Raw genomic sequence first — 12,500 nt, forward strand, 5'->3', positions numbered from 1 at the left:
TATGTGTAAAGCGGTGTAGAGCATACGATAGTGAAACGTGACACTCCATTACCGTAGAATTTCACAGATGAAAGCTTAATACCATTGGATCAGAACATATGAAGACCTGTCTAGATACAGAGCTAGTGAGAAAACTTTAAGCTGGTATAAGCTTGAGTGATGAAAACGTGAACCTGTGTGTGGATTATTTTTACCTGACTACCAACCCTTTCAGTGCGATATGCAGCAATTCACAGCACTAAAGGTAATGTATGGCATCTTTATAAATATCTACAAGAAAGAAGGGGATAAAAGAATGGATTTTTGTAATTTCTAGCTGTTACAATCCTTGGAGGTGGGTGTAGAAAAGAAACAGATGTCTCAGAGTGGTTCTTAATTAAGGAGAGATGTGTCAAGTAGCAGTGAGAGGATTAACACTTTTCTATGCCGTCGAAATAATTCACCTGTTTTCTGTTTTTCTTAATGCATTTCTTATAACAGGTTAAAATTTTCCCGATACCACATGCAAAGTAGAAGATGAGATAGCGAAACGTGACAGTCCCGTACCGTAGATTTTCATCAGACGAGGCAAGGGAGCACGGGAGCGGCGAAGCATCCTGGTCGAGTGGCATCTCAGCCAGAACGGAGGCTGAGGCGATGATGAGTGCCGCCCCCGCCACCAGCCGTGCCCTAGCGCTCCAGCACCGCGTTCCCATGGCGGCCTGTTGGAGGAGGTGGGGGGATTACTTAGAACGTTTCATTAACTGATGGGGAGATGGGAGATGGAGTTGCCTAGAACGTCTGATTGATTGATGGGAGTTGGGATTACCTGGAAAGATTGATTGATTAGTAGAGGATAGGGGATGGGGTTACCTGGAAAGTTTAATTGATGGATGGCAGAATGAAGTTACCTAGAAAGTCTGATTGAGTGATAGTGGATAGGGGGAGTTCCTTAAGAAGATGTATTAATTTAGTTGGTTTAAAGTGCTGCTCTCTCTCTCTCTCTCTCTCTCTCTCTCTCTCTCTCTCTCTCTCTCTCTCTCTCTCTCTCTCTCTCTCTCTCTCTCTCTCTCTCTCTCTCTCAGATATGCGTAATTTTTAAATCAGTGAACATTTGACACACAAAATGGTGTTTTATTAATGGCTTTGTATTGGCAAATTTATGAATGATATATACAGTGCCGTGAGTGATGAAGTGATTATTGAATTTACGAGAGAGAGAGAGAGAGAGAGAGAGAGAGAGAGAGAGAGAGAGAGAGAGAGAGAGAGAGAGAGAGAGAGAGAGAGAATTGCTCGAGAAAGAGTAAAATTTGTATCATATCTTTATTCACTTAACTTTAAACTGCATCATTCTCTCTCTCTCTCTCTCTCTCTCTCTCTCTCTCTCTCTCTCTCTCTCTCTCTCTCTCTCTCTCTCTCTCTCTCTCTCTCTCTCTCTCTCTCATCACCCACACGCGTTACAAAAGGATGTTACTACTATCAATATTTTCCACTCATGTATTCTCAACCACTGTCAATTGACTATAATGGCAAGAAATTAATGCAATTTATTTATTTCTGCTGAAACATATATATTTATGTAATGTGAATGCCACGTAAGGGTAGAAGTTAATTATTTAAAATTGCTGGTTGAATTTAGTGCAGTACAAGCGTATATATATATATTTGCTTTTATATCGGAATTAATTATCGGGACGCTTCAGTTAGGTTAGGTTAGACTGGGTTAGGATAGGTAAGGTTAGGTTAGGATAGGTAAGGTTAGGTTAGGTTGGACTGGGTTAGGATAGGTAAGGTTAGGTTAGGTTAGGTTGGACTGGTTTAGGATAGGTAAGGTTAGATTAGGTTAGGTTAGATTAGGTTGGACTGGGTTAGGTTAGGTTAGGTTAGGTTAGGTTGGACTGGGTTAGGTTAGGTTAGGTTGGACTGGGTTAGGTTAGCTAAGGTTAGAGTAGGTTTAGTTACATTAGTTTATAACGCGCTTATGTTACGTTATGCTGTGTTAGGTTATGTTAACTTTCTTTCCTCTTATTGTAGAAGGGGCACCGGCCAAGGGCAACAAAAACTGCAAAAAATAAAAAAATAAATGAATAAATAAATAAATAAACAAAAAGCTAAGATTCCAAGTCGAAAGCGTTAGTCGATAAGTGTCTTGAAACCTTACGTTATGTTAGCTTCAAAGATTTGATATGGTTTTGCTGGTGTTATTAGCATTACTGATGTTTGATTATTGTTATTATGTTATTGTTGTAATAATGATGATGATAATAATAATAATAATAATAATAATAATAATAATAATAATAATAATAATAATGATAATGATGATAACAACAACAACAACAACAAAAACAACAATACTAATAATAATAGTGATAATAAAATAAATAAACAAATGAAAGTAAAAAAAATACATTAAAAAACTTAATTTTCTCCATAAGCTGTATAAGAAACCGTGTGTGTGTGTGTGTGTGTGTGTGTGTGTGTGTGTGTGTGTACCTGGGAGAGAGTTGTATTTCACAGTATAAATCCCTGAGCTCCCAAACACGTCTCTCTCACCTCCTGCGGGGCTTGGGCGGTTTTTGGGCTAGTGAGGTATGCGTCTTTGAGCTGAGAGGTCGACCAGGGGAGGGAGAGAGAGGGAGAGAGGGAAAGGGGGGAGGGAGGGACTGTACTGTGGGTGAGTGTGTTTTGTTTGGAGGTCTGGCAGTTCTGTTCATTAGGTTGCATTTAATATACTCTAATTGGTGTGTGTGTGTGTGTGTGTGTGTGTGTGTGTGTGTGTGTGTGTGTGTGTGTGTGTGTGTGTGTGTTTACGTAATCTTATCCTCTATACAAATTTCTTCTGTTTTATTATTATTATTATTATTATTATTATTATTATTATTATTATTATTATTATTCTCACACTTCTTCATTTTGTTTTCTACTTTCTTCTGTTTTCTGCTTTTCTTTTTTTTCCTCTCTGTTCTCACCCTTTTTATTTTTTTAACATTTTTTCTTATCTTTTTCCACTTTTCACTTTCCTTAATTTCCTTGCTTTTATTCGTTATTTTCAATATTTTTTTTCACTTTTTTTCATTTCTCAATTTTTTTTATATTTTACGACCTTTTTATCTTTATATTCCCTATTTACCCCTTTCTTATCCATTATTTTTATCCCAATTTTACTCTCTCTCTCTCTCTCTCTCTCTCTCTCTCTCTCTCTCTCTCTCTCTCTCTCTCTCTCTCTCTCTCTCTCTCTCTCTCTCTCTCTCTCTCTCTCTCTCTCTCTCTCTCTCTCTCTCTCTCTCCCCTCCCACCTACCCAACCACCCAGCCTCTCCCATCCCCCACTAACCTCTCGTTTCCTCACCCTCTTCCCAACGTGTCCCTGGCTGCCGTTATTTTTCTCCCACAAATGTTGATATCATTCCACGGGCCATCTCAAGGGGACACGTCAGCCTCCCGCGGGAATTTTCCTCTAAGAGCTACCTTGGCAAACACGCTGGGAGGAGTTCCTGGGTTACTTTCCCTTGTTGGCGGCGCAAGTCTGTCTGAATACCGATTGCTCTTGCGCGTGTGACAGAAGAAGGAGGAGGAGGAGGAGGAGTGGGTGTCGAGGAGCAGCAGCGGGGAAACTGTAGTAGTAGTATGCGTTGTTTTCAAGGGAATGTTGTGTGGTGTGGTTGGGATAAGCGTGTGCATTAAGGATTGGGTGGAAAAGAGGTGGGTGGATGTTAATTAAGGAGGGGTAGACTAGAAACATGGAGATTATATTGATTTTGAGAGAGAGAGAGAGAGAGAGAGAGAGAGAGAGAGAGAGAGAGAGAGAGAGAGAGAGAGAGAGAGAGAGAGAGAGAGAGAGCCTTCAAAACACAATTACAATGTTGTCTTACCATTACAACCACCAACACCACCACCACCACTACCCTCCTCAGAAGTAGCCCAATCCCGCCCGGTCCGAGTCGAACCTTCGGAAAAACCGCCCAACACCACAACCTTCACATCCTTTCCTGTGTGTGTGTGTGTGTGTGTGTGTGTGTGTGTGTGTGTGTGTGTGTAGAGATAACACCTGGAGGCGCACATTCGTCCTATAAGCGAAATAGCAAAGGAAGACGAAGAGGAGGAGGAGGAGGAAGAGGAGGAGGAGGAGGAAAAGAGGAGGAGCAGGAGGAAGAGGAGGAGGAGGAGGAGGAGGATAAATAGACCGCGGGATTGATAAATATTGATGTTAAGGAAAGATAGACAAAACGGAGGGAAAACTGATTAAGAGAGAGAGAGAGAGAGAGAGAGAGAGAGAGAGTATGAATGGAAACGACTTGTCACACGAGGGAAATTAAGTGAAGCGAGTTACCTCTCTCTCTCTCTCTCTCTCTCTCTCTCTCTCTCTCTCTCTCTCTCTCTCTCTCTCTCTCTCTCTCTCTCTCTCTCTCTCTCTCTCTCTCTCTCTCTCTCTCCTTATCTTTACAATGTTCTTTACTTCCTCTTTTTTTTCACCACCACCACCAACACCACCACCACCACCGCCGCCACATCCTTTAACTCCTCCTCCTCCTCCTCCTCCTCCTCCTCCTCCTCCTCCTCCTCCTCCTCCTCCTCCTCCTCCTCCTCCTCCTCCTCCTCCTCCTCCTCCTTCTTCTCCTCTTCCTGCAGAGTTAGTGGCATGTTCAGTTTAGAAGTTAAAATTATTGTATTCGCACACACACACACACACACACACACACACACACACACACACACACACACACACACACACACTTGAGCAATTCAAACACTCGGCTAACGACGACTTGTGTGTGTGTGTGTGTGTGTGTGTGTGTGTGTGTGTGTGTGTGTGTGTGTGTGTGTGTGTGTGTGTATTTGCTTGTCACTAAATGTGTGTGTTTCTCGTATATATATATCCAAGAGAGAGAGAGAGAGAGAGAGAGAGAGAGAGAGAGAGAGAGAGAGAGAGAGAGAGAGAGAGAGAGAGAGAGAGAGAGAGAGAGAATTGACGCCTCTAAAAGCACAGGAACATGACACGAAAGAAGAAAAGTGAATGAGAGAGAGAGAGAGAGAGAGAGAGAGAGAGAGAGAGAGAGAGAGAGAGAGAGAGAGAGAGAGAGAGAGAGAGAGAGAGACCTACTTATTATATTTAACTAACTTTATTTTCCTGTATCTATTTTAGCCTTATGTATTTCCTTTACTCTCATGAACGGCATCTAAGTAACTTGCTCTTTTCTTCTCATTCATGACTGTTCTCTAAATGCATATTAACTTTCCTTCGTTATTTTTTTCAGATTATTGAGTTCTACGTCTGTTTCTTGCGGTTCGTGGTGAGTGTTACTGTTACTCGTAGTAGTAGTAGTAGTAGTAGTAGTAGTAGTAGTAGTAGTAGTAGCAGTAAGGAATTAGGATGGAAAGAGAATAAAAAAAGTTACAGTGGTAGAATATATCAGAGAGAGAGAGAGAGAGAGAGAGAGAGAGAGAGAGAGAGAGAGAGAGAGAGAGAGAGAGAGAGAGAGAGAAAACATAGACACCCACCAATTAACCTACACACCTCCCACTCTCTCCACACACACACACACACACACACACACACACACACACACACACACACACACACACACACACACACACAGGCATAGCATAAAAGAGAAGTTAAATATATAGATAGAAAAATGACCTGATCCACTTCATATCTGACCCACAAAAAAAAGTTAAACGATAGTTGAGAATCAAAGGACCCAGAGTTGTGGAAATTTGCTGAAAATGTCGTTTTGAAATAGTTTTGGGAGAAGCAGAGGTAACGGGTGGTGGAGGCGTGGGAGGGAGGGAGGGGCAGAGGATGTATGAGTAGGAAGGAATAGGAGGAGGAAAGGAAAAAAAAATAAAGGGGGGAGTAAAGGAAAGGTTAAGAGGGGACAAGCCGAAAGGTTATTGAAAAGAGGAGAAAGAGGAAGGAGAAAGGATGGATATGTAGAAGAAGAAGAGGAAAGGGGGAAAGATACAAAAAAGAAAATGGGGAAAGTTGAAGTATATGGAGAAGAGGAAGAGGAAGGTGAAAGGATGGATAAAGTGGAGGAAAAAAGCAGAAATAGAAGAATACACAGAGGGAGAAGAAGGGGAAGGAGAGAGGATGGATAAAGCGAAGGCAAAAGGAGAAATAGAAAGATATCGAGGAGAAAATGAAGGAGAGAGAGAGAGAGAGAGAGAGAGAGAGAGAGAGAGAGAGAGAGAGAGAGAGAGAGAGAGAGAGAGAGAGAGAGAAGGTGGATAAAGTGAAGGAAAATGGATGAATTATTACTATTACCACTGGATTATTCTTACTACTACTACTACTACTACTACTACTACTACTACTACTACTACTACTACTACTACTACTATAATTACAACTACAACAACTACTACGCATCAATCTATATCACTCCAAGGCACTTAACGTTACTACCATCTACTTGTTTGTCATATTCTTTAGTCCCTCCTCTCAGGATCCCCACCACCCCATCTTTTTAGCCCCCTGTAACGTCACTGTACCTTTTCACTTCATAATCTCTCCCGTGCTTCAGTCATCCTCAGTTCTTTCTCAATGAGCAGACCAACACAATCCGTTTTCTTATCCCATGCACTCAATCCCACATTTATTCACGTGTGTTTGAGTCTGGGTGGCTTTGTATGTCCAGCCCACTTTGTTTTGTACATTCGAGTCTCCTGGTGGTATTTTGTTTATCTGGCTTCAGTGTCATTGTTGGAAAGTATCGCAGTTCCCATGCATTAGGTAGACTGTCTGCTTCTACTGTTGCTATTGCTGCTTCTACTGTTTTTGTGGTGGTGTTGGTTTTAGTGTTGCTTCCTTTCTTCGTCTCTTTTTTTTCTGCCCTTCTCTGTTTCCTTCAATATTCAGTCCTGTCCATTCCTTTTCTCTCCTTTTTTTCCTTTTCCCTTCCTTTTCTCTTCTTTTCGTATGACTGAGAGAGAAAGGCAGTGAAACGAAATACGTATATATGGAGAAAGGAGAAATGGAAAGAAAGGAAAGAGGGAAAGAAACTGAAGGAAGAAAGGAAAAGGGAGTGTGTATGGATGGGGAAACGGAGACAAGAAAGATTAGATACAAAAGACTGAATGGAAGAAAGTGAGAAAGGTGAAAGGGTAAGGGAGGAAAAGGAGAAATATAACGAAGAAAATAGAATAACAAAAAAATCAAAGGAAAATGATGAAACATGACTGGCAAATAAAGAATGAGAACCACATATGGACGAGAATAAAAAGAGAAACAGAGAAAATTACATAAAAAAAGAAGAGAGAGAGAGAAAAAAAAATGAAAGAGAAAGGAAGACAATAGAGAAAGGAATAAGAGAAAGGACATAAGAAAGAAAAGTAATAGAGAAAAAGGAACTTGAATAAAAAAGGAAGGGAATACAGTATATATAAACAATAGAGAAAGGGAAACACTCGTATTTAAGGAGGGACTGTAGAAGGCTGTATGTGAGTTTAAAGGCCTTGATCCTTTGTCCACTGGGATTTGGCAAGGTATAGGACAGCAGGTACAGAGAGAGGGAGGGAGGGGAGGAAAATAGAGAGAGGGTTTTGGAGGAAGGATACAAGAAAGATGAAGGACTAGGAGGAGGAACAGAAGAATAAGGAAGATAGCAGGTTAGGGTAGGGAGGTTAGAAGAGAGAGAGAGAGAGAGAGAGAGAGGAGAGAGAGAGAGAGAGAGAGAGAGAGAGAGAGAGAGAGAGAAAGAGAGAGAGAGAGAGATTTGTCTTTTTATTTGTCTATCTGTCTATATATAGTTTTCTTTTTTTTTCTGAGCCCGAATGAATGGCTGCTATCCTCCCATCTATCTGTCTGTCTGTCTGTCTATCTGTCTTTCTATCCATCTATCTGTCTATCTATCTGTCTATCTATCTATCTATCTATCTATCTATCTATCTATCTATCTATCTATCTAATTACCTATCCGTCCACCCACCTATCAAGTAAATCAAGATCTTAAAGTTATAATTCGTAAATGAGTTAAAAATACGAATAATTTCAAAACCATAGAAAAACAACAGAAGAGACTCGTATAAGCAAAGAGGAAAATAACAGAAGTCAGTATGTCTTTCGTGTCACTCTGCCTTTACCTTGCCTTTCTTACCTTTCCTTAGCGTTGGCTGAGAAAAATACTGGTGAAGGAGCCTTGTTTTTACCGCCCCCTGTGTGTGTGTGTGTGTGTGTGTGTGTGTGTGTGTGTGTGTGTGTGTGTGTGGTTTTAATTGCTCTCTAGTTCTCTCTACAGTTACCTTTAATCTCTCTCTCTCTCTCTCTCTCTCTCTCTCTCTCTCTCTCTCTCTCTCTCTCTCTCCTCTCTCTCTCTCTCTCTCTCCTCTCTCTCTCTCTCTCTCTCTCTCTCTCTCTCTCTCTCGTTGCCACACTTATTTTTCAGCCACATTTAATTTTCCCCTTTGATGACAACGCCAACTGTAATAATGACGAGGAGGAGGAGGAGGTGGAGGAGGAGGAGGAGGAGGAGGAGGAGGAGGAGGAGGAGGAGGAGGAGGAGAAGGAATAAGAACCGTGACCACTTCCTTAAATTGCTTAACTGATGATGAGGTTCCGTTTCAGTCATTCCCACACGCCTCGGGTCTTCCATCAGCATATGTATGGATGCCTTATTCTGAACACCCTTCCCTCCACACACACACACACACACACACACAGAGCTGTCTCACCGTTCCTCTCCTTACCAGTCTAAGTTACAAATCCAGCTTGACTCCTTACCTGATCCCTACTGGAGACTCAGGTATTCGGATCCGTATCTCTGTTGGTATTTATAACTGTTACGTATTGAAGAGGTTCACAATATAACTGATGGTTAATATAGTTGTAACAAGTGAAGTATTATTAAAGGCAGCTATTACTTTCCTCTGTTGGTATTCACACTGTAACGGATTGAAGAGGTTCACAGCATCAGGTAATTAATATAGTGTTAATAAATGAAGTGATATTAAAGGCAATAGATATTTACAACATTAGATGTATACTGCACTTGTAAGAGATAAAGAAATGTGGAAAAAAAATATATGTTTAGTGACAGTAAAGAGAAAGGAAGAAGTGAAATAGTTTAAATAAATAAATAAATAAATGGAGTCAACTTAGATAAAGACATTACAGAAAACATAAACGCAATGTGGGGTGAGTGTTTTTCGCATTTATTATGCGATTAAACTATCACTAATATTATGAAAATGTATTAAACTATCATTAGAATTATGTAAATTTGTTAAACTATCAATAGAGTTATGAAAGCTTGTCAAGACTATCACTGGAATCATGGGAACTTGTTAAACTATCATTAGAATTATGAAAACTTATTATCTTCCACTAGAATTATGGGAACTTGTCAAACCATTACTGAAATTATGAAAATCTCTTAAACTATCACTATAATTATGAAAACTTATCAAACTATCACTAGAATTAAGAAAACTTATCAAACTATCGCTAGAATTATGAAAACTTATCAAACTATCGCTAGAATTATGAAAACTTATCAAACTATCACTAGAATTACGCATGAAAACTTGTCAGACTATCAACAGAATTATGAAAACTTCTTAAACTATCGCTAGAATTATGAAAACATATCAAACTATCGCTAGAATTATGAAAACTTATCAACTATCGCTAGAATTATGAAAACTTATCAAACTATCACTAGAATTATGAAAACTTATCAAACTATCGCTATAATTATGAAAACCTATCAAACTATCACTATAATTATGAAAACCTATCAAACTATCACTAGAATTATGAAAACTTATCAAACTATCACTAGAATTATGAAAACTTATCAAAACTATCACTAGAATTACGCATGAAAACTTGTCAGACTATCAACATAATTATGAAAACTTATCAAACTATCACTAGAATTATGAAAACTTATCAAAACTATCACTAGAATTACGCATGAAAACTTGTCAGACTATCAACAGAATTATGAAAACTTCTTAAACTATCACCAATAAACTCTTTAAAGCCCGCAATAACTAACATTACAATCAGAAAACTAGTCGAGGTGAGGTACAGAAACGTTTAACAATATGGATCTTAATTTAATAATGCCCTTCACTTCTGGATGCGAGGTCTTAAGGTGAGCTGAAGATACTATACATGTCCTAATCTGGTTCCTCGCTTCCTCACAAGAGATCCCCCCAGCCTAAGACACAAGGCCGAGACTAACAAGGGGTCTTCATAATCTTCACCAAGTCACCAATCACGATCAACTAAGACAGACTGTATACTGGTGCCGCTCACACACACACACACACACACACACACACAGACACACATCATATTCTCAAACGTTTCGGAGTTTCATTTCAACTACTTTTTCTTTATTTTTAACTGGCTGTAGTGGAAGTTACAAAGATTTTCAAGGGTGTCTTTTAGAGCTGTAGTGATGGTTTAACAAGGAATCTATACCATCAACTGGAAAAAAATATATATCAGTGAGATTCTTCCTAAATTCGTGACGTTTGAAAATAGTCTCAGTGAAAACCAAAAGTGCTTAAGAATGAAGGTTTTATATAAGCTCCAAGCTCTCTCCTGAAGGGTGCTGCCTGACAGTGACGAGTTTAGCACGCGATTCTTATGACTGTGGGTGAAGTAGACAGACACAATGAACAAAATACGTACATGAAACTGAAAATACCCTTAAATGAGTTAATCGACATAGTTACCTTGAATTGTACTTAAAAAAAAAAAAAAAAAGACAATAAGGAAAACGCACCCGAGACTAATGCGTAAGATATCCTTGAAAATATCCTTAAAATATCCTCAAAATAGCCTTTAAATTGCCTTAAAACCTTGAACATTTTCCACATATTCTTGAAACACCCTTAAAATACACGTAAAATACTGAATCAATTAATAAAATGACCAGGGCAAAAATTACACGTGGCAAAGAAGGAGAGAAAGGCAAGGAGATGGAGAACGTCTTCTGAGCATTTTGATTGGCTGGGAGTGACGGTCCCGGCACTCCCCCTCCTTCCTGATTGGCCATTAAGGGTATGATTAATTGTGGGTGGTGAAGTGGCGGAGTCGAGTGCCGAGTCAACACGGAGCTTCGAGCCAACATGAAGCTTCAAGTCAACCGAACCCTGAGGGAGACTCCGAACCTTTTGATGTGTGTGTGTGTGTGTGTGTGTGTGTGTGTTCACCGGCTACCACTGGATTGCCTCTTCGTGAAGTAAAGTGAAAAGAGAAATAAAAGAAAATAGACTTCATTCACTTGTCATAGATGCATTTCAAAGGAACACTAAGGAAGGACAAAATAGCAGCAGCAGACCTTTTATTCCGATGTATTCATGTATATGTATGCAATGAAATGTAGGCTATGTATGTATGTATGTATGCATGTATGTGTAAGTTGTAGATTTTCTTTTATTTTTCGTCTTTTTTTTTTCAACCCCGAAGATTCACAAGCTTAGAAAAAGTTTTGCTATGTTGAACTAAACATGAGTGTTGATTGATGGGAAAGTGGAAACGATGACAGAAGTTAAACATTGTATTTCCTCCCTAGCTTCCCATTCCAATCAGTCAACACCAGCATTATTGTGTTTACTCATAGAACATCAACTCTATAACTATGAGCTCCTGGTATATTTGTGTTTATTTATCTGAATCACTATTTTTTCCCAGCAGTGAGATCGAGTTATTGTAATTAACCTGCAGAAGTATCGGACTGCTTACACCTGTTACTGCTGCTGCCGTGTGTGTCTGTGTATGTGTGTGTGTGTGTGTGTGTGTCAAGGGAAGCAGGTCATGTTTGTTGTGTTTATAATTTATCGATGCTGAAAACAAACGTTATTCATTGGGTGTGTCATAGTAATTTAAAGTCTACACAGCGTTCCAGGTACAGGCAGTGTTAAGTTGTCACTGTTTATGGAGTTGGAAATCATGTTGGAATACTGTAATGGGTGCTTATAATTGATGAATCTATGTGGGCTAGTTTAAAGTCTTTCCCCCCTTTTTTCCCCCGTTTGTTTCTCCTCTTTCTTCTTCTTCTTCAGTCGTATTTTACTTTTCTACTTTTTTTTTTTTTTTTTTGTCCTACGTAGATTTCTGTCAAACAAGTCTATCAAAAGGAAACAAACACCATGAATTAACAAGCTGAAAGAAGGAGCGATTAACCAAAGCTACCGTAACAGTCCCTCGTGAATACACTGTAATTTTTTTTTCAAGTCGCCCAGTTTAATGCACGAGTGTTGCCCAATCAGAATTATGGCCACGGTACCGCTGCCCTCCATACGTCAAGAGATGCTGGGTTTATCAGTGGTAAATGGCACTGGAGGCTTCGTGAAACTAGAGTGAAAAAAAGTGCTCCAGTGTCCATGTGTGTGTATGTGTATGTGTGTAACAATGAATAGATCGATAGATAGACAGGCAGAGAGACAGAAAGATAGATAGATAGACAGATAAACAGAAAGATAGACATGCAAATACACAGATAGATAGGTAGATAAATAGATAGGCAGATAGACAGGCATATAAACAAACAGATAGATAGA

At 39.5% G+C, this 12,500-nt stretch overlaps 2 protein-coding genes across 6 annotated transcripts in view; one reads left to right on the forward strand and one right to left on the reverse strand.

Moving 5' to 3' along the window:
* LOC135109190 (COMM domain-containing protein 4-like) overlaps positions 1 to 12,500 on the forward strand; it is a 66,692-nt gene that overhangs the window by 16,753 nt on the left and 37,439 nt on the right. For 3 of the 4 annotated variants that reach the window (XM_064020361.1, XM_064020360.1, XM_064020362.1), the window contains one exon: positions 5,237 to 5,272. The exons of the other annotated variant lie outside the window; for it this stretch is intronic. Coding sequence is in view for 1 of the 3 variants with exons in the window: in XM_064020360.1 (XP_063876430.1) it covers positions 5,237 to 5,272 (36 nt within the window). In the remaining 2 variants the exon portion in view is untranslated. The remainder of the gene's footprint in view (positions 1 to 5,236; positions 5,273 to 12,500) is intronic. 4 annotated transcript variants of the gene reach the window in all.
* LOC135109189 (uncharacterized) overlaps positions 1 to 12,500 on the reverse strand; it is a 28,116-nt gene that overhangs the window by 9,435 nt on the left and 6,181 nt on the right. For both annotated transcript variants that reach the window (XM_064020359.1, XM_064020357.1), the window contains exon 2: positions 547 to 701. In XM_064020359.1, the coding sequence (XP_063876429.1) occupies positions 547 to 701 (155 nt within the window). The remainder of the gene's footprint in view (positions 1 to 546; positions 702 to 12,500) is intronic.

This window comes from Scylla paramamosain, chromosome 18, assembly GCF_035594125.1.
Source record: "Scylla paramamosain isolate STU-SP2022 chromosome 18, ASM3559412v1, whole genome shotgun sequence".
In the NCBI taxonomy this organism is placed as follows: domain Eukaryota; kingdom Metazoa; phylum Arthropoda; class Malacostraca; order Decapoda; family Portunidae; genus Scylla; species Scylla paramamosain.